This window comes from Carassius gibelio, chromosome B14 (assembly GCF_023724105.1).
Source record: "Carassius gibelio isolate Cgi1373 ecotype wild population from Czech Republic chromosome B14, carGib1.2-hapl.c, whole genome shotgun sequence".
NCBI classification, from domain to species: domain Eukaryota; kingdom Metazoa; phylum Chordata; class Actinopteri; order Cypriniformes; family Cyprinidae; genus Carassius; species Carassius gibelio.
In genome coordinates, this window is record NC_068409.1 from 22,901,604 (window position 1) to 22,926,578 (window position 24,975).

General features: G+C 39.5%; 1 protein-coding gene across 1 annotated transcript; it reads left to right on the plus strand.

Annotated features, from left to right (window-relative positions):
* Window positions 1–3,854: 3,854 nt before the first annotated feature.
* apln (apelin) lies at window positions 3,855–24,657 on the plus strand. The gene is made up of 3 exons (XM_052574491.1): window positions 3,855–4,239; window positions 16,223–16,395; window positions 20,660–24,657. The coding sequence occupies exons 1-2, from the start codon at window positions 4,173–4,175 to the stop codon at window positions 16,387–16,389; spliced, it is 234 nt and encodes a 77-aa protein (XP_052430451.1). The 5' UTR covers window positions 3,855–4,172; the 3' UTR covers window positions 16,390–16,395; window positions 20,660–24,657.
* The last annotated feature ends 318 nt before the right edge of the window (window positions 24,658–24,975 follow it).

Genomic DNA, 24,975 nt, shown 5'->3' on the forward strand with positions numbered 1-24,975 from the left:
CTTAAGGCCCGTGTGCTGCTACCGCTCTTCCCGAAAGCAGTCTCTTATCTTTCAACTTGCATCAGTTCCACAGACTCTGATCCACAGCCAGCCTGACACTCTACTTTCTAACTCCGAGAACTTACAACCAGCATCCATTAAAATCAAGCCAACCGTTTCTAAACTGCGTGCGACGGTGTGAACTGATTGCAAGTCCGATAAGCAGAATATCATCGGGGAGGAAAAGGGAACACGCTCTGCTATGGCTTTTTCTATGACCTTTCAATTTGTTTTGACTTCTTTTCATCTTACTGCTACAATAAATGAACTCTGGATCAAGATGAACAGCATATCTCTTCTTTTAGATCATTTTTTTTTACATGACAGAGACAGGAGAGAAAGCAGAGAGGAAAAAACACTACTAAAGGAAGGAAGGATCTGGAAAGCAGCGCATAAAGAAAAACAACAGCACCATTAGAAGTCCAAAGAACCATGAGAAAAGTTGGCATGTATCTCCAGTGCACACAAAACTCTAAGCACACAGCTATAATGGATCCCAGAGATGTATTCATCAGAGCCTTTGAGACACAGACAGCCGGGTGACTTCAAAATCAGCGCAGGCATTATCTGGCACCTGTGAAACTATCCCAGAGATGCACATCTCTGATTAGATGCTGGCTGTAAAGTCAAAGCTCTTGTGAGTTTGTTTTTTTAAGGTTTCTGGAGTAAACCTATGACAAAGAGTATGTGGGCTTCAGACTTTATAAAGACATCTCTGTTTAAAAACAAGACAGCTCATTGATTATGCACAAAGACAATAGGGTTTTACAGAAACATGCCTTTAATGACAATATTTACTGTCTGTACAAGACCAATAAAATATATAAATATATATATATATATATATAGATCAGCACTGTTCTATGAATTAAACAGAGCAGATCAACATATTGATCATGCAAAGGTCAAAATAAGATAAAAAAAATACTGATCAAATGTTGCAAAGGTGAAAAAAAATCGAATAAAATGTTGACTGTACTATTAAAATACAATTGTACAGACCAACAGAATGCAACTCAGTGTACATGCAAAGGTGAAAAATAGATTTTGGGGTTCCTTGCAATGACTATGAAGTGAAAATCATTTGAAAGCTGGTCTACTGAAATGACAGTGACCCTAAACTGTCATCCTATGTTAGGCATGTTAGCACGCTCTCACTGATGGGCCGGATAACCTGGATTATGGAGACAGCTGCTGCTGAGTCACGCAACAGTGGAGCCAGTGTTCACTGGAGATAATTGGCTGGTCCAGGGTAAATAATGAGCTAGAAATTAACAACTGTCTGCATAGCCACAAATCCTCTGCAATAAATTTCCATTAAAGCAACTCACAGCTCCAGAAAAAAAACAAAAACAAATTGCACATTAGTAAAGAAATTACTGGATTAAAAGTATGAGAATGGTAGAAACTGCATGGTTTGTTTCTATTGAATAGCCATGGCTGGGTAGATGTGATTATGGGATGAAAGTTTAATCCACTGACCTGGTGTTTGATATTGGGAATGTGTGTATATTTGAATATTTCACTAATAATGCTTCACTGCCAAAACTAGCTAAACATCACAGAACATTAAGTAGTTATAGGCTTTTCAGTTTTTAAAGGCCTGGAAAACAGTACTCTCTGTATAATGCTTCAGTAGCCTGACTTTTTTTAAAACAGCAGATCCCTCAACAACATTAACAAACATCCGCCCGCATTTATTCAGGTACTGTGTTTGATGCCTGGACTAAACAAAGATACAATTAAGAGGCGGATAACAAACAGGAAGAACATTAATCAAGAATGCAGGCAAATCATAAGGTAAACATTTCATGTCATAAGTTGCCGTTTATAGCTTTGGATGGAAAAACACCTGCTGATTTTTCGATATTGATAGATATCACTAAACTTGAGTGGGCATCAGCTTTGTTTTCTATGACCCAGATTGAATTCAGTTTAACTGGAAGGATAGACATTCTTCACTATTAATAAATCGTTAAATCAGGAAGGGTTTCGGATGATGAACGGCATCGGCACGTGGAAGCGGTAGCTGACTGGCAGTGTGCATGGCATTCAAAGCACTTCCTGTAAACATCCAAGTACTTCCTGTGAGGTCAGATATGCCAGGTGCATCATGAATAGGTCTAATAACAAAGCAACGAGAAAAAAATTGCAGCTCTGAATTTAAAAATGAGAATAAACAGCATATGCACGGTACTTAAAATGCCACACAAAGATGATTAAAAGTAATTTGGTGCAATTCTTTAAGGACTTTACAGTCATGCATGCTCTTTGGTATCTTTCTTCAGCATTACAACATGCCATTCATACTTATAGTTACATTTTGTAAATTTATGTTTGCCTTGTGTTAATCCTCTCATTTAAATGCCTAAATCGACTGAGGCATGTCTGAGCAGATACCAGCCATACATAAAACCTGGACAGTGTTCTCCAACAAATTATCTCCTGGCTAAAATTAGTTCGCTGGAGGATAAGCACCTTCAGACTTTACATTGGACAGTACCAGACGGGAGGATTACTTCACAAAGAGCGAAGGCCTCAAGTGGACCATGCTTGAATGGAAGGTGCTCATGTTGTTAGGTCTGAAGAGGGTGTTACAGACATGCATGCCTGGGGCGGATGACCACAGAAAACAATTCCACATGGAGCCACGGTCCAACAAATTAGAAGAGAGCAATATTCAGGTTGCCCCGAGAAGCCACTTCATTTGTTTAAAATGTATTTAATTCCTGAATAAGCATCAGTGGAATTTAGATTACAGCATCTTCAGTCTCTTGGAAATGAAAAGATCAGTCAACAGTGGCATTAATTGTTTGATCAAAATATTTGCAACACAAAGTATTTCGAATCATTATATTTAGTCTTGAAAGACACAGAATGACGCATTATGAGCACTGAGGTAGTAATGAGAGGATATTTTTGTAACAAAACCATATGGCAGGCATCTTGATTAAAACAATTCTGACAACATTACAGCACATAATACGTTCATCCGTCCTCAACTGCTTCAGTCTCTTGGCCTCTAGCTACATTTGTATTTAATTCTCTTAGTGACTGGATTATGGGAATGTCCATCTGGGGTGGGCCATAAACAGTTTAAATTGTGGTAGATTAATGGCACCAGAGTTTTTACATACAAATACAAATGAAAACAAATATTTCAGGAAAAAAACAACAAAACTAATGGAATAAGCTTACAATACAGATCAACTTTACATGCATTTAACTCACTCAATAGAAGAAATGTTTTATCGCTTCAAGGCTTTTTCAAATCACTCACCATTCAATATGAAAAATGAAACACTTCCTGTTTATTGGACGACAGAAAATTTGTGCAGTACCCAGTGTACCTCTGCACAGATTTTCATCAGGCCTTTTGTTCTTGCAGAGAATGGAAATCTATACACAGAGCAAAACAAATGACTCAGAATCAGCAAATCAAAGAAAACCCTGAAAGAACTGATAAGTTTTCCTCTATCACACGCAAAATAGACAGAAAATGTGCCACCCAGTTTATGGAAGTGAACTGTGTGGGTCTGTTCAACTCGTCAACGTGTATATGAGGAAATGTTTAAGAGAAGAAAACCATCTTTCCTTCATGTGATGTTGTTTCCTGACACGCACCACTTAGACAATTTTGAGAAGGGTATCTGTTTGGCTGATTTCAGAAAGCTGCCCTCTTCCTCTTTCTCTCTCTCTCTCTCTCTCTCTCTCAGTGGGAGGGTTAATGATGATTGTGGAGGGGGGGGGAGTCCCCTTTTCCGTGACCCCTAGAGTCAGGGATACATAAGCAACATGAGGGACTTGGGCTCCTTATCCAAGACCAACCGACTCTCTCACACTCATTCCACCAGACTTCCAATTCACAAAAGAGAAACGCGCACATCACGGAAGGAGAACTCAGACAGTAACCTGCCCTCAATCTCAGCGGCGCTGTCACACACTTGCACACAGATATACAAACACATTCAGCCACGCACACACACACATAGACACACGCGCACACTGAAGAGCAAACAGTCTCTCTCTCTCTCGCTCTCGCTCACCCACTCTCCTCTCCCTCCCATCCACACACGCACACCACTACAGTATATCAGCTAGCGACTGGCAGGGAAACAGAGGGGAGAGCAGAAATGAATGTGAAGATCTTGACGCTGGTGATTGTGCTGGTGGTGTCTCTGCTGTGTTCAGCCAGTGCTGGTAAGTCGGGAGCGTGACGGCTGTTGCCTGGAGCCTCCCCGTGTTTATCTTCTTCTCTCTGCTGTTAGCCTTGGGCTTGGGAATGGGAATGGGCAGCTGTAGTTGATCAGTTACCCAGCATGGTTAGCCTTCTGGGGCTGGGGAGAGAACGGAAACGGCACCTGGCTGCGCGCTATACTGCACTGCAGAGGTTTGGTTTGTTATTGTACCCATTTAATGTGGTTAATTTTGCCATTGGTGAATTACTTGACGACTTTACCGTGACATATGTAGGAAAATAACGGCGACGATTATGATGTGATGATTCTTCCTGGTGTCATGTAACGCTTGGCTTTCTAGGATTATGTACTCCCGGATGTCGTAAATGTAAGGTGTATGTCTATACAGTATTGTGGTGCATGTAATGAGGTGTTAAAAACAGCAGATGGTTGTATAATTTGCATTTCACAATGAAAACGCCAATATTATCCCTTTAAAGGTGTATTTGATTCTTTTTCTTTTGGGCTGTGCCACATCATGGATGAATTCTCAGGGCTGAAGCTACAGAGATAAGAGTTTGTATGATTTATTCCAAAAACAATCTGCTATTGTACTGTTATGTAATTCCTGCTCAAACACCATGGCTTTTTTCATCTGCCTCTACAATAAAACCTATTATGAAGGATGTCACACAAGTCTCAAAGCTCTGACTGTGAGCTCCAGTCAGGTGACCAGTGGCCACCCTGCAGATGTGATGCAGGTAACAGGCTCATGTTAAAAAAACAACTGTGGCCCTTGTGTAAATGCTTGCATCTCTCCGGCTGCTGGGAAGCATCTGTGTTTGAAGGGTGCTGGCTAGCGGCTACTCTGCGTATCAAACGGCCCCTTACGCCCTGCATTTCCACACATGTTTGTTACGGAGACGCTGCTATTTTGGTCTCTGCACGAGTAAATGGGAAGCAATTACCTTGCATTACAGTCAGTGTCGTTTTTCACTCACCCTGCATGAGTGTGGAGTCCTTCCGAGGATCAGGCTCAGTAGCTACGGCTACTTATGTCTGATCCAGGTCAGACTGCCTGCTTATTGTTATTAGTAGTATTATCTCCATCATGAGATGGAGGTGAGGGAGCTGTGGGGAGCCTGAGCTGCGCGCTGTCGCGGAAAGGTGTTGGAAGTGGCGCGGTGTGTAGGCAGCGGGTGTGAAGCCTTTCATCTTCAGACAAACGCTTTTCTAGTACAATTGGAGTTTGGTGGAAATTGGCATCTGTCTCAACCGTACGATGGGGGTGATCTATGCACCGCTTTTTCTCAGGTTGAAAGAGGGTGGGGACGCGTTGGAGAAGTCATGGTGCAACAGGCGACAACGGCTTTGGTCTGCGCATACCTCAATTTGCTCGTCTTGTAATGGGCTCCCTGTCAAGAATGGGCAAATCTCGAGCGCATTGAGCCGTTCATAATTCATCCTGAAAGCAATCTGTCTTCCACTCTCAAGTCTGGTATGTAAACACTTCATATTGTGGAAACAGTTCAGCCACTCTGAGTTGTCAGTCCGAGTCCAGTATCGACGCATCATCTTTCAAAGTCACGGAAGCGCGGGATGAATCATTTTTAAAATACAGCCTTGAGAGCACACATGCACGCAAATACATGGACAGAAGTCCTGAGATGGTGTAATTTTAGCTACTTTGTTTGTCCTCTTTGTCCAGGTGAGGGTGTGGAGATCAGATCTCGGGCTTTATCTGTTTGAAATCAGCTTTTTTGGAAAAGGCCGATTTCATGCAAGCTGTCAACAACGCTATTAAACTTTGAAGTAGTGTTAGGGATCTTGCATGGGCTTGTCGCTCGCAGTGTGACCCCTGCAAAACAAATATAGGGCTCATAAGGAAATCTTCAGCCACACTATGTTTTTTTAGAAGAAAAAAAGAGGGGAAAGAGGAGGATATTTTGTGAAATAACACCAGTGGCCTGTGCTAACAGCATGCAGGAAGCATTAAATCATAATTCCATGCGTCCACCTAATGTGAAGAAGGTGTTGCGTTTATGCACTTGATTATAGGGCCCATGGAGAGTACACAATCAGCCAAACTTTTCCAGATGTCCAGTGATAAGATGATCATCATATCCGAACAGCATGAAGGAGATGAGCGCTACAGAAAGGTCATTACAGGATTATGGAGAATCATTCAGCGGTGCTTTGGGGCATGATAGATTTTTGGCTGAGTTCCTCTCTTTCACAAGCATGCACGCACACACATACGTGCACACGCTCACACACACATACAGAGGGTCAGTGACTCAGATCTATTTTATGACTAACCTGGATATCCTCTACGGTTGCACTGTAAGGATTGCAGCGTAATTTGTCAGAGACTGTAACTCAGAGGGATGTGCAAATAAATGGCGAACATGGATATACACATGATATTATGTCGTTCCAACTCACATTACTTTTTTCAGCTACTGACTACAAATGGAAAATGTTTATGCTGCCTTTTTTAATCCAATGAAAGTGAGAAGGTGATCAAACTACAAAAACACAAAGAACCATGAATTTATCATAACAGTAATAGTAATATCATAATATAATAACAGCAACGACTTTTCTGCTGCATTACAAGTGTTCTGAAACCTAGTTCTAGTATGAAAAAAAAGAGTAAAATCTAAATTAGTAAAAAAAATCTTGAATTTCATGCAGTTTGAATATGTGTACTGTATATACAAGTTTACATATGAACAAACATGAAAGAGTTGTGTTAGAGGAGATGATTATCAGTGAATATTACCTTTGTTAAATTAAATTAAATTTGGCATCAGAAGATTTAGAATACAGTCATTATGCACCACTCTTTTAATATCTCAGTAGTGCTTTTTGCTGTTTTTGGTACTTCCACTGGAAGAGTAAGGAAACGAATAGTCTGAATACTCTCAAAACTCACTAAACTTCTCTTTTTGAAGCATTCATGTATCTCAAATGGTTGAGCACGGTGCTAGGAACACCAGTGTCATAGGTTTGATTCCCAGGGACTGCATGAACATATGAAAGTTGCTTTGACTGCCAAATTTAAAAAGGTAATAAATGTTTAATGTAATTAAGAAAATCCCAAAAATGTGGAACTGAAGACATCAAGGTAGCATAAAGTTGTTCAATTCTCTGAACAGTTATTACTTTTTATTAAATATACACAGTTACTTTGTATTTTTTTTAAATACCTAAAGACCTTTCAAACAGATCAAGCAAAGTGTCATCGACTGCCGTCTCTGCCATACTTCAGAAATATCTGCCTGGAGCTGTGGAAGTGGTTATTTTTTCCGGCTACACGGCTTGGCAGAGCAGAACCAATAAAACAGTGCCCTTTATAAAACGGAGTACATTTTCTGAGCTCTATTATAACTCATGTGGGGTAACCTTTGAGAAAAGCTCCCCAATGGCAGTTCGGAGGATGTCTTGACATGTGTGATTGCTATAGGCCAGCATAACGCAACTCAGAGAACTCTGAATAAATCAGAGCACCTCCACCATCAGACTTAAACAGATGCAGAGGAGAAAGAAAGAAAAGAAAAAAGCAATCGTACGGCCTTCTGATGTGGCGAGGAACACAGCCGCTAAAATATTAAAAGGTCTTTAAAACTTCCCAGCTGGTGGTCTTCCTGAATTTGCAGGTGGACAAATGTGGGGAATATAAAGGGCCCGGTGCAAAAATTGCTTCAAATGGATACTTGCTAACTGCTCTCTCTCAGAACCACACACTCATCTGGCTTAGCTACATGCCGCCTGCACCCAAAAGCAGGGCCCTTCTACTAAATATCAGAAAACATATCCCCTCAACACCCCCAAAATCTCCCTCTTTCCCAACTTTTTAATTAAAGCCAGATACAGCGAACGCCTCGCAGCGTCCACAGGGGCCTTGTATTAACCTGATTTATGGCTCCCTTTTCAACTATTAAATGTTACATTTATTGTGGTTGCTGATCAGATATGATCAGAGTGGACATTTTTATGAACAGAGAGGCAAAATGCTGTATAAATATTTCAAGTCGGTGAATAAATGTGCTTTAATTATTTTCATGCTCAATTTGAAGAGAAAGGAATGAAAAACACAATTGCAGCACACAGGCCTGATTTTGTTCGCATTTAACCACAGAAAAATGGCGCATTGTTGTTTGTACTTCTATCGGGAGCTTTCCCAGATTATTTCAGAAGTATATTACATCAAACCTTTAGTTTGATTTAAGACTTCTGCTGCTGCATTAAATCTGTTCAGAAACACAGAGCCGGGTTTTGATTGCTCAGAGCGGCACAGATGTGAAAAACTGACTGGACTGTTTATGAGAAGTGTTTAAGAGTTTTTGAAACACTTTACTGATGCCCCCACTGGGACTACCCATAATTCCAAGCCTTGAGGTACAAGATATCTGTGTTATGCCTTCAATTTTATTGCTCTTTATATTATATCACCAATACAAGCCCAATCCTCACTGTTTTCTCTGATCTCTGTAATACAGGGCCATGCACATTAAATGTAAAACCCCTGTGCATATTTTCCTTATAAATTAATTATTATGAACTAATCTTAAAAGTACACTGAACATTTGAATGTCATACAGACACTGCATATCTGATACAATAAGAAATTTCATTTTTAAAATGTCCAGAAGGAACAATTCAAAACTGACAGATATTAGATGTCAAAGCAAAACTTAGCATGCTTTATCATTTCCTTTCTTTCAGTATAGAACAAATGAGGTATATGCAGGATAGTTGATATCATATCCCATAGGAAACAAAACATACTATTGCGTTGAACGAATAGGTCTTGTTTGTTAAACTAGGATGTAGAAATTGGAACCGGATTCTGTAAATACATATACAATTCAGACAGAGAGTTTACTCAAAGATTGTGAAGCTTTGCATTTAATCTTATTCTGGTTAAACACTGTGGTTAATATACCAACATACATAAACAGAAAAGGTAAATGAACTGTCAGTAATTAAAAACGGCCTGTAACTTGACCCACAAAGTTACTGTGAGAACCGGGGCAAGTTTTCTAAATCAAAAACACAAGCAGCCGTTCACATCTGAGCTGTTAATCACGCACCGTCAGTCAGTTCTCGTCCACATGACACATATGTATCTTTTCACGACTGATTGTTTGGTGTGATCTCAGCTGGAAATATCCCAGCATGCACTGGTTGACACTCCTTTCAGTAAATCGGCACTGGGCCCGAAGCAGGAGAATTGAAGCTATGCCGTCACACATCCACTTTAAAGACAGTAAGCATGTGGGCTCACAGCTGACTGAACAATAGTAAGTGGTGGATGTGGTTCATTACCGATTAGAGAGCCCTTGGAAATAGACTGCCGGAGAATCTTGTCGCTTAAGAGCTAGCGTTTTCTTGATGATTACCAACATGCTGAGTTTGAGCCCATCACTGCTGACGAGAATATCTGCCGAGGCAAATCCTCTTTGAGATGGCACACTGTTTTTCCCTGGAAGCCAATTCAGAAGAAATCGCACTTAAGATGCTTTGCATGATCGGCTCTCTTGATTTTCTGGTACTTAAATGTCCAACCTGTGGTAACCTCTACCCAGCAATTCACCCCAACCAATCTAAAGTGCTGGTGCAAGAGCTTGAGCAAGTCTTAATCAGCCTTCTCCCCTTTTTTCATCTTTTCTCTTTTTCTCAACACATCATTAGCAGTCAAGGCAGCAGCCGTAGCGCTTTGAACCTGCAGCTCTCTGATCATTCGGAACCGGTCCATTTCTAACCACATTATTATAGCTTAGCGCTAATTTGGGTCATGTGTAGTTTGCTTGCAAGGCTGCACACCATCAGAGAGTGTCAGAAACGATCAGAGAATGGCGTGGTGACAAGAAGCTACAGCCACTTTTATCAAAGCGCCGCACTTATTTTCAGTAACCGAGCTCAACGTGGAGGTGTGGGAAAGTCTGTGAACTTTTCATGCGATTTTGTTTCTCTGCGGAGTTGCAGAACACAATGCACGCCTTCATTTCCTCCTGCAAGCCACGTGCTATCACAGCAACACAATGCTGAATATCAAACAGCCCCCGCTGCAATGGAGTACAATGCAAATGACGGCTGATCTGATGGACAGGCAAAGGGTTAAGAAATCTTACTGCTTACCTCACTCTAGTAATGGACCTATACTGAAATTTGTAAACTGGGAAACCTGATCCATTCCTGCTAACAATGTCATTCTCTTGCTCCTCAGTGAGTGCCTTTCACAGCGGCTGCCATGGAAACGTGGTTTGAGAGCACGTTAGAGATTGGTACCAGTTTATGCCAAGGCCCTGTGCTACTGGTAGGCATGCAATAAGCAGCACAACCACTCCAGGCTTCAAAAGGCCAGGCTTCTGATTTCAGACGCCGTTCTGGGAGTCCTACTTGCTTCTTTAACTTAATTTCCATATCAGAAGTAGTATATATATAGAGACATAATAGCACAGTGTTAGGAAATTTTGTGTAACAGGGACTTATTTATGAGCTAGGCAAGTGATTCATACTGGGGTTTCATGCTAATTAACGTGTCTCATACTAGGCATAATGCTCATGATCAAGTGTGACTAGCTAAAGGATAGTCTTAGCGGGCATCTAATTGGCATGCCTGCGTGTGTGGCAGAGAAAAAAGCTGCTAAGTGTGGAGCTCTCTCTCTCTTATTTCATTGAATGAATGTCCTCTGAGACACTGGGGATCACGCCTCTGACGTCACACACCATCAGCTATGGTTATACCCCCACGGGAATCCACGCCTCTTCTCGCACATATGCAAGGCAAAACAAAGCATCGACAGTCACGCACATGCACAGTCATTCACAAAATTCTTTTGGGAATTATTTGGCCTGAATGGAAATTATTAGAATGCAGTGTTTACTCACACACAGCATAAAAGCCACACCTTTCTGTGTGCTATTTCATACATAGATGAAAATGAATGTGAAAATGTGCAGCCAAGCATTTACATGCATATCAAAATATGAGATGAGATGATTAGAAGAATTATGTGAAGTTATAAACTTTTACATTATTAATTTTTTTTTGCAGTTTTGAACTTTAATTAATCAAAGAATCCACAAAAATAATATATTAATCAAAAATATATTAAAAACAGAAAATCGTTATTTTAAATTGAAATAATATTTCACAATATTAGTCTTTTTGCTGTATAAATCTTACTATTCCCAAAATTTTGAACGGTAGTGCAGATATTTTTGACTTGATTAATAAAATATTTTAATGTTATATTCAATGAATTCTATTTAACAATTTGTAAACATTTCAATGTCTCTGTAGTTGTTCATTCGTGAAATGCATTCTAGCAGTTGTCAGTATGGAAATAATACATTTCACTGTCGATGCAAACATATAAAACTGCATGTGTACCAGAACCACACTTTATATAGATACGGCTATATAAACCAGTTCATACATCATCCTACATACTGACTGCTTTTAAGTGTAAGACGCCTGTAAGTGAAATCAAAGTCTTCAAAAGGCCTGTTAACTTTCTCCTTTTGAATGACAGTATGAACAGGATCCTCTGTTGAGACATACACATTCTCCCACACAAAACCTCATTAGTTTCAGACTGCCATTAAAAACAAAAGATAAGAATATACGCAAACCTCCATAACATTTTGTGTCACCTTTGACTTCTGATGTGGCTGTGTTGCTGCTATCCATTATGCATGTTTGTGGAGACGCCCTTACGAGAGCTGTTATGACTGCAGTCTCATGCTGTGGAGAGAGTGAGGCTGGATGACAAACACATAGGCATGATCCTCTCATCATACCCACCACTGCATTCGTGTCTCCACAATAAATAGATAGGGTGCGTCAAGGAGAATATTCTGTAAACAATGACAAATAAATCAATATTCCTGTATAATATTGCACAAACAAACTAACCAAGCGAGACGGTTTTTATTCGCATAGACAGAGCAATTATAATACACATTGATTGGTCGTTGCATTCGGATGATTTAAGATGGTTGGTGGTGGAGGTGCTAGAAGGGCAAATGTATAAGCAGAGATAATGCATGTAGTACAACCAGCCATAAACAAGGGTTGCCCTCTCCTCACCTGGTTCTGCTTTGCGTGTAAGTAGATCTAATCTCTCACTTCCTGGAGTAGTGAGTAAAAGATTAGATCCATCTGGTGCCCCAAGCTTAGAGGTCTTCAGACTAGCCTAAACTTTGCACCTATTGGAAGTCACGGTTCTTTATTTGTTCTATTGTGTGTTGGTACAGGGAGTGTATTGTAAATTTAGGCCGGTCCGAAACATTGTGCGAAAACAAGGGACAAGATTGTGCTCGGCCTTTTATAAACGTTGCCTACCCTGGGCCTCGCTCTCCCTGTCAGGAAAGTGCCGGGTGATGGATAACTCTCTCGGCTAAAAGCCAGCCCTGGGATTTACAGGGACACACTATCAAACACAAGGTGTCCAGCAGAGGCTAGGCACAGCTAGGCAGTCGTGTTAAAAAGTCAACATAATGGATAGCACCTAAGGAGTGTGATACTAGAGGATGAGATGGCAACAATTTGGCTATTTATCATCAGCCTACAGGAAAGCTGATCAAACTGGACACCTCCTGTGTCATGCCACCATCTCTGTGGAAGCAAACTGTGGTCAGCATTTCAGTGTTGCCAGAATTCGAACTAAATTCAACTTTAAATGACTAAATGACTCCTAAAGACATGCTTAAAGGGATAGTTCACCTAAAAATGACAAAACTAAAACTACAACATAGGTTGATTAAAAACATGCCTATAACAAAAAAACAAAAAAAACAAGCTACACCTATATGGCTCTTCTGAAGTGTAAACTTTGCTCAGTAGCTCACCTAGTGAAGTGCACACTGCACTAGGGTACAGGTCCTGTGAAACATGAGTTTGACACGTTTGCTTTTGTTAACTCTATTGGTTAAGTTTAGTTTAGGTGGCACTTTATATGATCTACAATATATTTACAATAACCACCAGCCAACAGCCAGATTCATGGTCATCTGTTTCAAAGGATATTTCAAAAAAGTTTTAGCCCCACTTACTTGAACATTTCACTTTGTCTATGAAAGTGCCAAACGTGCAAGAAGGAACATGATAATATTTCCCAGAAATGTTCCCGGGGTTTACATTCACATCTATGACTTTCCCCTGTGGACCACAAAAGAACAAATTTTGAAAAACTGATTTTATCTATACAAGGTACACTGTACCCCACTGTCTTTCACTGTATGGACAAATAATAAAAAAATAAGCAGCCGTCTCCTGTGTTCCACAGAAACAAGTAATTCATACAGTAAAGGAACAATAAAAGGGTGAGTAAATGTTGACAGAATTTTCACTTTTGAATGAACTATACCTTTAAGGGTTTGAGGTCTTCAAATAAGACTCTTGGTATCGTGAGAAACATCTATTGGAATATTACTTCCTGACTTGCTTGGCATTAGATGGTGAACCTGGAAGAAATTATGTCGGTGAGAAGGAGGCCCACTATCAGCACCATCAGATCTAATGCAATAAGGAGGCTAGAGCGTTCACAACCCTGAGTGGGTCTAGTAAACATGCAGCTAGTTAGGAGAAGATTCCATCAGCATATGCCATCTACTATAGTATATCCACAGTTATTGCTCTTGTCACTTTGTATTCGCCACAGCGTGGGAAGATACAGCCCACAGAGTAACAAGGAGCTACGCAGATTGAGAAGAAGCCAAGAGTCATAAAACAGACAATGAAGGGATTCGGAGTGCTTAAAATAGACCTCTGTCTTCATCAGTCCAATGCATGTCTTGAGTTAATTCATAAATGCTGTTCTCATCACAACCAGAGATTATTTTTAGCAGCCTTCTTCTTGTTTGTGGCCTAGGATGACAGTTTTCTTAAAGCTAAGCGGGCAGCAAATGCTGCCTGTCAGATGGTGATGGCAGGAAACAAAATAACTGTGTCATTACGGAGAGGTTTATGACAGACGCCGATAGAAGAGCTGCAGTGATGTGCTGTGTTCAGCTCAGCCAGGTGTAATTACAGCCTCTTCTGCCTGCCTGGCCAAAAACGTTGTCTTTTGGCCGCTCAGAGAGATTTCAAGACTATCCCTCACGCTAGGTGAACAATACATTGGGTTGAGTGATTACGGTTCTGGAAAAGCTCTCAAAGCTGATCCTGAGTGTTTTAAAGGGGAAATTTCTGATCACATGGAGCCTTTATACATGCTAAGCCCTTCAGATTATATATCTTGAATGCAGACAGAATGTGTAAACTTGCTTCATTCATTTCTGGAGAAATAACAGGAGGATAATGCTCGGATTAGCAGGCCTGGTGGAAAGATGGGTTTTAGCGTGGTTTCCTTTCATGAGACGCTGAAATATGCAATGAAGTCTTTCTGTGGGGCAAATGAATTAGTCTACTGTTCGGCGCATTAATCTGCTGTGAACGTGTAATGTGTCAGCTAAAGGCGATTAGTTTGTAAATGTAATTTGAACTGTCAGGAATTTAAAAAATATAGTTTGAGGATATTTAGCAATGTGATTAGCCTCACATCGTCCAGTCAGTACACATTCTGTATAATTTCAAGGCTGTATAATAAAGCAACTCAACTTATATGGCGTTAGCTGCTTGTTGTGAATTAAAAATAGAATGTCATAAAGAGAAGGCGAGAAAACTCCACTTATTTGTAAAACCAGATATCTAGAAGGTCTAACATCAAGCTCATTTTCACAGTAACTTTTTGTTCAATTCACAACAATTACTTGTGTTATGATATTTTCTAACAAAAACAAAAAAAGCTGTTCCCATGTAGACTTTTTAATATAGGTCGTCTGTCCCTCCCCACAGAGATGTTAGGAATGTCTTGACCCAATGAGACTAATCTCATTCAAGTTCTTGCTGGGAAAAGGTTAATGGGATTCTCTGTTTACTCTGTAGGATAGGCATTTGTTGAGCTCTTACTGAAAGATTCCTTTTTTAAGACATTTCTGGTGGCGTTTTTTTTGCATGCGTTGGAGTTAAAGAGAAACATAGATCAAAAGGTTAAGACAGAAAAGACGTATGCATAAAAGGAAGATGAATTTAGAAGAACCGTATGAATAATCTTCATTTGCTTAAGCGGAAAGAGGATAGCACGGTATGTGTATAGTATGGAATGAAGGATTGGAGAACAGTGGCCTGATGATTGAGAGCAAGCACGTTTTCCCATTCATCCCCTTCTACAATGTAGGAAAAGACAGGTCTAATTGATTCTAGCTTCTGTTATTAGGAAGACAGGGAATTTTCCGATGGAAAGACATCCAATCCCTATGATGCACTCAAACAAAATACCCTAAGAAAGCCAATTCAAGACTTGAATGGGAGATCAGTGACATCAGATAGTGCTGCGCAGATCAAGGTCTTCCCAAAACCTCCCAGAATGTTTGCTCTCTCCGCAGGACTTTGTTTGATTTTTCTAAAGAGGTGAGAGGTTAGGGACGCACTGATGTGGATCAAGCTGTGGATATGAGACGGGCTTAAAGGATCTACGCACACTTATTGAGAGATGACTGGAAACATCTGAGCACACTCACAATTGAGCAGTGTAGTGCACACAGACACACAGACAAAATATGTGGCCAGGACAAGTGTCTCCCCAGTGTTTTTGAGACAGGCACTTCTCACTTGATGTGAGAATTTCAGAGATTGGTATGTAAACAGTGCGTGTGACTGCTGAGGGACTTTCATTGGCTAAATGGTAGTTGTTGCTGCAATAAATAATTTTTCTGATGTTTCATAAAGGTGAAATGTGTATTTTTTTACTCATCCTATCTCAAATTAATATTCAATAGAATTTTTTTGTTAAAATCAACTTAAACTGTAAAACAATGATTCAGCAAATGGTGAGATTGGGGGGCGGGGTTGTTTGGAAACTTTGTTTTTTGCCATTCAGTTACACTTTAACCAAAGTGAATATTTTCTGTCACGTTTCATAATTCACGTACCCTCTTTTTGCCCGCAGGTCCAATGGCCTCCACCGAGCATAGCAAAGAGCTGGAGGAGGTGGGCAGCATGAGGACTCCTTTGCGGCAGAATTCCGCTCGAGCTGGCCGGAGCCAAAGACCTTCTGGCTGGAGGAGGAGACGCCCTCGACCCCGCCTCTCCCATAAGGGGCCCATGCCATTTTAGAGCAAGGTCAGTTGCCTGAAAGCAAAAATAAGAGCCCAACAGAATATGAGTAACTAATACGAGGAGTAAAAAGCAATAATAAAATCAAATTTTAATTTATAAATGGACCTGGATAGGCCTTGAGGGAATCAGCACCTGTCTCAATTTCTGAAGTTTTGTTGAGAGCATATTGAGGAAGGCCGGTAATTCTGAGGAAAGGGAGACTGTGATTGATAGAAACCTGCTTGCTCATTCAATTCTTCCATGAATTATAGATTACTACTGGCAGAAAAACTGCATGTCTTTATAAGATTACAGGACTTTAGACTGCTGGGCTTTTTTGGTCCCAATCTCCTCCAGCAGATCTACAAAACCCATACAGAGTGGAATATAATACATTGTCAATGTTGTATTATATCCGTGTCAACATGATTCTGTTATCCTAATAATGCTAATTAAATTCCCTATCCAAAGATAACACTTCTGTATCTCATCTGAACTGCTTCAGCCTGTTTTTCACATAAAAAGCATATTTAATGTAACGTCTAGATAAACAATTCCTCAGGCAAGCACTTTAATCTTTTTGTCTAATAAAAGTGTTTTCTCTTCATACAAACATTGTCTCCATGAAATTTCCAGTGATGTAGCACTAAAGCCTTTATTTTAACATGGACTCTATTAAGGAAACATTCAAGTTGCAATGTCAATAAATACGAGAGAACTGTATCTGAAAGATCCTATCAGCACATTTCCATTTTATTACTTATAGTCTTTGCACTAAAATGCTGACACACAGTTTTGTGGTTTTAAAAATAGGAAGAATGCATTAAAAAAATCTGTGGATGGCAGAGAGATAGGGACTCATTCACAGCTTTTTCTTTTAAATGAACAGAGTACAATGTCCCTACAGGAGTCTCGCCATAAATTAACCTCACATAGGACCAAAATCTATCGAGAAGGACAGGTCAGCTTTTTATGGCATAGTTAATCATGAGAAATGAGGGCAATAAAAAAGTGAGAAAACAAACCCTAAAAAATCTACCACAGTTTTACAATCTTTAGCGAATTACATTTTTCCCTTTTGGCAAACAGGTCCTATTCATATGTTTCATCAATCCAAGGGAAAACACCATCTTAACATCCACAGAGGTAGACACAAAGAGCAAGGCCTATGCATGCACTCCCATCCCGACCAATGAAACGCACAGATCCTTTGAGTGAGTTGGGCAGTCAATGCTTGTTTTGATCCCCAGCATACTGGCAGCACAATGAGGGGAGCTGCAGGAAGTTGTGTAGCTCCATTAAATGGAACGGCTCAGTGACTCACAATGTAGAGTCCACAAACAGCACTTCAACCCCAAACAAGACGAAGATTTCTCTTTCATTCGGCTACTTCTTCAGCTCCCTTCATGCCATACAACAGTTCAAAGTTCATGTCTTTTAGCGCATTCACCCACATTCCTTTGGGCCCAGTCTGTTAAACCAGTCCATTTGAGGCACCTAATGTGCCAATCAAGTCTGTGGTACCAAACCCCCCAAAAATTCTCTTAATCCACTCACAGTTCATTATTTCCAAAATGTGATACATTTACATTTAGATTCATTTACTTGACAGACATTTTATCACTAAAGAGAACATGTTGTGATAATTACTGTACGACACAGTACAGTAAATCAGTCCATGGCCCAGATGGGACTCCCACTAAAGTGTTTGACCTGCATCTGGCTAGTGTACAACATCTCACATTTTGTGCAGTGTGAGAAACGTAGCCTCACACTTCATCATCTATGGCTAAAACGGGGCACAGACTGACCGGGGCAATTAACTCTCCTCAAGGGCTGATAACAGACAGAGAACCACCGAACAAGGCCACAGTGGAGGCACTTGAAAGGCTTTCTCTCTTTTTTTCATTACACTGCACCACCTTGCCTCCAGATGAGAAGGATGTCTTCGTTAAAAGCTTGATCGATGGCATCTTTTCATACAAGAGTACAAAGGAAATCATTGTTAGTGACGACTTGGAATTAGACTGACTTGTATGAACAAGTTTTGATAATAACGTTTTAGAAAAAAAAAATCTAAGCCATTTTTCCTTAAAGGAATATACATTGTTCACAGTTGAAGGAATAGTTCACCCAAAAATGTAAATTTCGTCATAATTTACTCACCCTCATGTCGTTCAAAACCTGTAATTTCTTTCTTATGTTGAACATAAAAGAAGATATTTTGAACAATTTTGAAAAACCAAACAGTTCATGGTTCCCAATGACTTTCATAATAGGGAAAGAAATGCTTGGAAGCCAATGGGGCCATCAACTGTTTGATTATCAGCATTACTCAAAATATCTTTAACATAAGAAATTAGAACGACATGAGGGTGTCATGCACTTTTTTTGATTATTATAATATAAAGAATTTAAAAATATTATTTTTTCTGTTAAAACCCTTCACATTATTTAGGCTACAAAGTTGTTCTTGTAATTTTTATTATCATTTAATGATTCTAGGCAATGAACATTAAATTGTATATACAGAAATAGTTCGTAAAACAAATTTCTTTTTTTCACTATGAAATCTTGTTAACACACATACTGTTTATGTCTTTTGGTTATACCAGTACAACACTAAGTATATTAGCGTTTACAGATTGGCCATGTTAACTTCAGTTGTAAATTCTGACTCTAATATTTACGTTTATTTTTAGACAAAAGAAGGAAAATGTCATTTTTGTGGTAAATTAACATTATGCCACAAGTGCTGTTGATTGAGCCTGTATATGACTGACCAGTCTAACTAAACAGCATGTTGGACAAGGCTTCCTCATTGTGAATACTCTAGGAAGTAAACTGAAAAGAAGGTCAAAAGCTCAGCTGAAGATTATGAGAACTGAAGGTTGTGGTAATAGAACACAAGCAACAAAAGAATGAACAACCCGTTACAAGATCCAGATGCCACAACATATAAGAGGAACAGCACATGTTGAGGGACCTCCTCTTCAAAGACTTCCTAGCACAAAGGCACTGCACTGCAGAAAGCTAAAAATTGGAAATCTGCCTCAATTCAGTACCAAGGGGCACACTGCATGATTAGAAAGCAACTGCCTGACACAAAGTTTCTCTTTTCAAGTACCCGCAACTCACTGTTGTTGGTATATTCTGACAACTGACATGATGTCATACAGCACAAACAAATAAACATGAGTTACAAACAAAACATGGTTTAGATAAGAATCTCTGGTGCTGCACTGTACTGTACATGACTCAAATGCACCACTATGCAGGTGTAAGAAAAAAAGTACAAAGATGGTTCTTATCGTTCAATGGGCACTGTTGTACTGGAAAAATGAAGCTCATTGACATCTAAAGCTATCTGAAATCATTGTGAAGTCATGAAACAAACACTAAAAGATGACCTCACTGGTTTACATAGATTCCTTGCTCAAAGTGAAGTGAACAGAATTCTAGCTAGTTGCACACTGAATGCATGAATCATATCAGTTTATAAAAGCAGAATCCTAATCATCATGAAACCTCATAAGTGACAGACTTGACGCTGCAAATCATTTCGGCAGTTTTGCATTAGAATTTTGATGAACTAAATGTGTTGATAGCTTAAAGGGATAGTTCAGGCAAAAATAAAAATACTGTCATTTATTCACCTCCCTGTTGTTCTAAATCTGTACAACTTTTTTTGTTCTCTGGAACATTAAAACATGTTTTAAAAGTATGTCAGTAACCAATGGGCAAAAAATACAAAAGAAGTCAACAGGAACCAAAACTTTTTGGTTACCAATATTCTTCAAAATATATATTTTTATGCTCCTCAAAAATAAGAAATGGATATAGTTTTGGAACACCATGAGGGTGAATAAATCATAATTGAATTTTTGGGTCTTTTCACTAATTTTTCAGCTTGCCTCAATGGATTATACAGCTGCCTTCACCAATTTTGCTAGCAATTTTGTAGTTAGTTTGCAAAAAAAAAAAAAAAAAAAGCTCACCCTTATAAAATTCCAAGCCTCTAAGCCTTCCAAGCTTCCAAATCTTTCAAAAAACACTGAAAGCAAATGGGGTCCCATGTTGTTGTTGTATTTTATTTAATTTTTTTATCTAATGCAAAATGATTTATGTTCCATGATGTTTTGGAGTAACCTTTGAGATTAATAAACTTTGAATGACTTGCTCTTTTTTAGTTCAGTACCCACTACATGTGCTAATTAGTAAAACTACAGAAAAACACTATTGGTTCCTGCATTGTACCTTATTCATGTGTCTTTTCTTTTGTCCACAGGCACAGCTTAGAGTGCCCTCCCCCTTGGTTCTGATTTCTATGCTCTTCCTTTGCCTTGGGGGGCCTTGCAACAAGGGGCCTTTGCTAGCCCAGCCTGAAGAGTGATGTCCATAGCACCTGCTGGTTCTTCAAGCAACTCTTCTTCTGTCCACAAAAAAACCAGGACAAGCCACTCACCCTCAGCTCTACGAAGAATTGTGGGCCAGGAATGGGGGTGGGGGGTATTGAGCCCGAGCTATCAGATTCTGTCTCTCTCTGTCTGTCTCTCTCCTCCTGTGGTTTTCCTCATTTGCTTTCTAGAGCCCTTTCATGGCCACACTTTGCATGATGTGTGAGCAGTGGGGAGCCTGGTCTAAACAGTTATAGTCCGAAAGCGTCAGTTTCTTCTCTGAGGTGTGCTAGTCCCATTCTCTCCAGTGTGAAGGTGACCACAGCGCTTTGTCCCATTGCTACGTGTTGGCAACTCTTGGCTAATAAATGGTGTTTATAATGGAAGAAAGTGGCAGGGAATCTAACATAAAGGCACAAATGCTCAGGCCCATTATGGTCAGGTCAGGAACATTATTTTTTTTTACATCTTACACAATTTACCATCTACCTACAGCAAAAATTGGCCAGTTAGCTTAATAATGGCATCACTGAGTGCATTTACATGGCAAACTGCTCACAAATGCAATTATCAAAAATGTTTTCTTATAAAAATCCTGGCAAAAAATATTTCTTAATGAGATGAATTCTGTTCAGCTCATCAAGTTTTGACGCCAAAATGTATACACATTGTATAAGCATCCAGAATGCTGATTGTAATGTAAATGCAATCAATGTTATCGAGTTCAGTTATAACTACTGATTACATAATTACCTCTAAAAATGTTGAATGACTATATAATTAATTGGCACATCTATTTAAAACAGCTTGATTACATCTCATAGTGCTGTCCAATGGTCATTATACATCATCCTACCGATGGGCCTAAGAGTTGTCAGCCATCTGAAGCTTAAGGATAAAGCCCCAGTGTCTCATTATCGAAAATCACACTCCACTTCCATGAGCAAGAGATCATCGTCCTGAGCCCTCTTCTCCTCCCCCATAACACACGCTGCTTTACAGCAGAGATACATGACTGTTAACTGGCCAGGGTGATCTGCTTCACACGGCGGACCATCTCTCCTTTTAATGAAGTGCCAAATAGCAAATGTACTCCACAGTGCTGCCAGGAGAAGAAAAGTAAACATGTTACCTCTTATCTTGGGGGTAGCATAACATCTAACCACATGTACGCATTTTGCCATTTGTTTGAACATCCAGTGTAAAGTCAACGATAGCATGGTTAGACCAAAAAAAAAAATCCTTACAGATCTGATGATTTTCCCAATGACCGGATTCTTTGACAGAACTCTATGCCTTTATTTGACATCATACTGGAAATGATTTCTCATTCTTTTGTTGTTATTTTTGTTATATTTCAGTTCATTTCTCAGGGTGCTGTGACACAAGCCTGTATGGTCTATATTACATGCATATATTTAAGAAACACACATTATTTGTATTCACACCATATAGCTTCATGCTTATGTATCCTCCACTTTTTAGCGACATGTTATCCAGACGTTTTTTACAAGCCATTATTGTTTTCTCCCTATTGGGAGCTGTTGCCTTTTGAGTTTGAGCCTCTTTGGCACAGGTGGCCACAGCCTGGTTATTAAACCCCATTGCTAATCGGTTTTAAAGTGGAATCACTAAAATATCTTTCAAGTCCGATAGAGCTCACAAGACAAATTGGCATAGAATGACCACATCACCTTAGCATTCAAACGATCTATGATGTAATAATCTATAAAAATAAGCAACTCGTAGCTTAGGCACTGTAAGACCTATCAGTAAGACACAAATTATGAGGCCGAGATGAGAGGCTTTTATGAGACTGTTAGCTTCACTGATAATTCCGACGCTTAATTAGACAATGTAGCAAGTTATTGCAAATTAGCATTTGAGTCCCTCCCCCATTTCCTGTTCGGCGTTTCTCTGTGGTTACAAAAAAAAGAGAGTCGTTGCGTATATCCACAAACATCACCACAATCAGCTCTTCATAAGAGAGTGCCTAAAAACTTACATCAGTAAAACACCCCGCCAAGCTCACCTCGATTAAAAATGTATCGAATCTTAGGGCACTGTGAATACTAATAATTCCAGTCATGCCATGATTATTTTATACCCTCTCAGACAGAGATGTGGATTTCATTAACGCTTTCTCAGAACGACAGTGCTCCTGAGAGCTCTGCTTCATGGATCAGTAGGTCAGAACCCAGAGAAGATCCAAGTTTGGGCAGCTGAGCTGCAGTACACTTCATCTGAAGAGTCTGTTAGAGGTGCAGAGTAATGCCTGTATCCATACTGTTGTTAATGAATGTACCTTCACCATCCTCACCAGAGCTGAGCTGAGGGTCGTCGAGCAGTGTTTCAGTTCAGTTCAAGCCTTGAATCTTGAAAAACTAGCCCCCTTCCCACCGATGGAGATGGTTATCGTTTCATCAAGCATCCAAAGACAAATATGACAAAATCCAAAGCTTGCTATAGCAGAGACCCCTATCAATCACTTGGCTTTCCTCCAACACCTCGCTGTATGGACATGCAAGGCTGCACTTTTGCAATTCCATTATGCTGCTGGAAAAGTAAATCCTGAAAAAAGTCTTTTGGCATGTAATGGTTTTCCAGTGTCTTGTGACAATTAAATTGACTGATTCTTGTCTAGCTGGTTGTCCAAAGCCTACTTTTCAATAGAGTGTGGAAAGCTGTATTTTATTTTTGTGTGTATGGTCGTATAAAAGTGTAGAAAATAGAGTCTGCTGCACAATATGTCGTGGACACAAAAGAGCTTTCTCACCCTCCTCTGCCGTCAAACCTGGGCCATTGTCCCCGTCAGCACATCAGGTTAATGGAGCTTGCAGTGTCAAGAGAACAAGCATGTCCAGACTCAAAACTGAAACAGCAAACACACACACATTACTCTTACAGAGCACAAATCACTTTCTATAAATGTTTTTTTTCTCTTACAAGAAACTCATTCTTACTCGGTCACGTGTTTCTGCCCATCATAAGTCCTATGCACTTGTACACACGTTCCACATAATCATTCAGAGGTCTTTAGTTTAAATACAGACCTTTGCATGGGAGAAAAGGATCCAGAAACTGTTTGTATGTTAAAAACAGAGCTGTGATGATTGATGCGTTCCCCTTGGGTCTTAATCGATGTATAAAAGCAAAGGATACAATACAAAAATCCTCTTTGCCCTGATTTGATTCATTGCAAGACATTCATTGGCGGACATGGTTTCATATTTGACACAGAAAGAGTAAATGCCCATTAGGCCGCTTGTTTTCCATTAGCTCGTCATGGTGCATGTAAAAGGTGGTGACCAGATCAAGTAACTGAAATCCAATCCCAACAGTTCAAAAATGTTCACCAGCTAAGAATGATCTGATTATTCTGTAGCTTCAAACAAAACTTCACACCCATAAAGAGCTCCATCCAAAACACGCATCCATACTCATGGCCTGTTTGTTCAGCACACCCATCCATTTCAATTCTCAAAATCTGTAGTCAGGCCTGGCATTTCAACAGTATTAGTGGGCCACGTAAAAGTAGCGTAATGGCAAGGTATTATTCCTCCTCTTTATTCCTGCTGGAGGTGTGTGCTCATCAAACTCACCTGGCCAAATGTACAGTCCCTGTCTCTGTTTTGATGTTGAACTGGGCAAAAACAAATGAATAAATAAATGAATTAAACAAGTGTATCAGAAATGGTTGAAATACTGTGTACATATTTGAACTTTTGGTTTCTAATTTATAAAAGATAAGCTTTAGCTCTTGGAGTACTTATTTTATTTTATTTCCTTTCATGCGTAGCTTTGTGTTTTTATTTTCTATTTCTGTAAAGTGTGTAAATATATCTTTATGATAATAAGTAATATTAAAAAATCTTATTTTAAGAAACAAGTGTGAGTTTGTCCTTTTTCTTCATAAAATGCTACAAAAATAATTTGTCAATCATAGTCATTTTTATCAGGTTGAAAAAAAGATACATATTTCTACCCTATTATAATATTAACACATGCAAGCTAAACTATTATGATTTAGTGATCACTTCAGAAAACTTGATTGGATAGACTTGGAAAGTGAGCCAAAAATACAATTCTGTCTTCATGTATGTGTAGGACACAAAAGAATACAGCTTGAAACATGAATAAATTATAATAAAATAGGCCATTGTAGTTTTTAACCACATATATGTTCACTGCATTGACGGAAACATTA

Bases quoted from the DNA above. Each gene is read 5' to 3' on its own strand.
- apln (XM_052574491.1), top strand. From the start codon at position 4,173: ATGAATGTGAAGATCTTGACGCTGGTGATTGTGCTGGTGGTGTCTCTG. The intron at 4,240-16,222 runs GTAAGTCGGGAG...TTTTGCCCGCAG, and splicing joins GCTGTGTTCAGCCAGTGCTG to GTCCAATGGCCTCCACCGAG.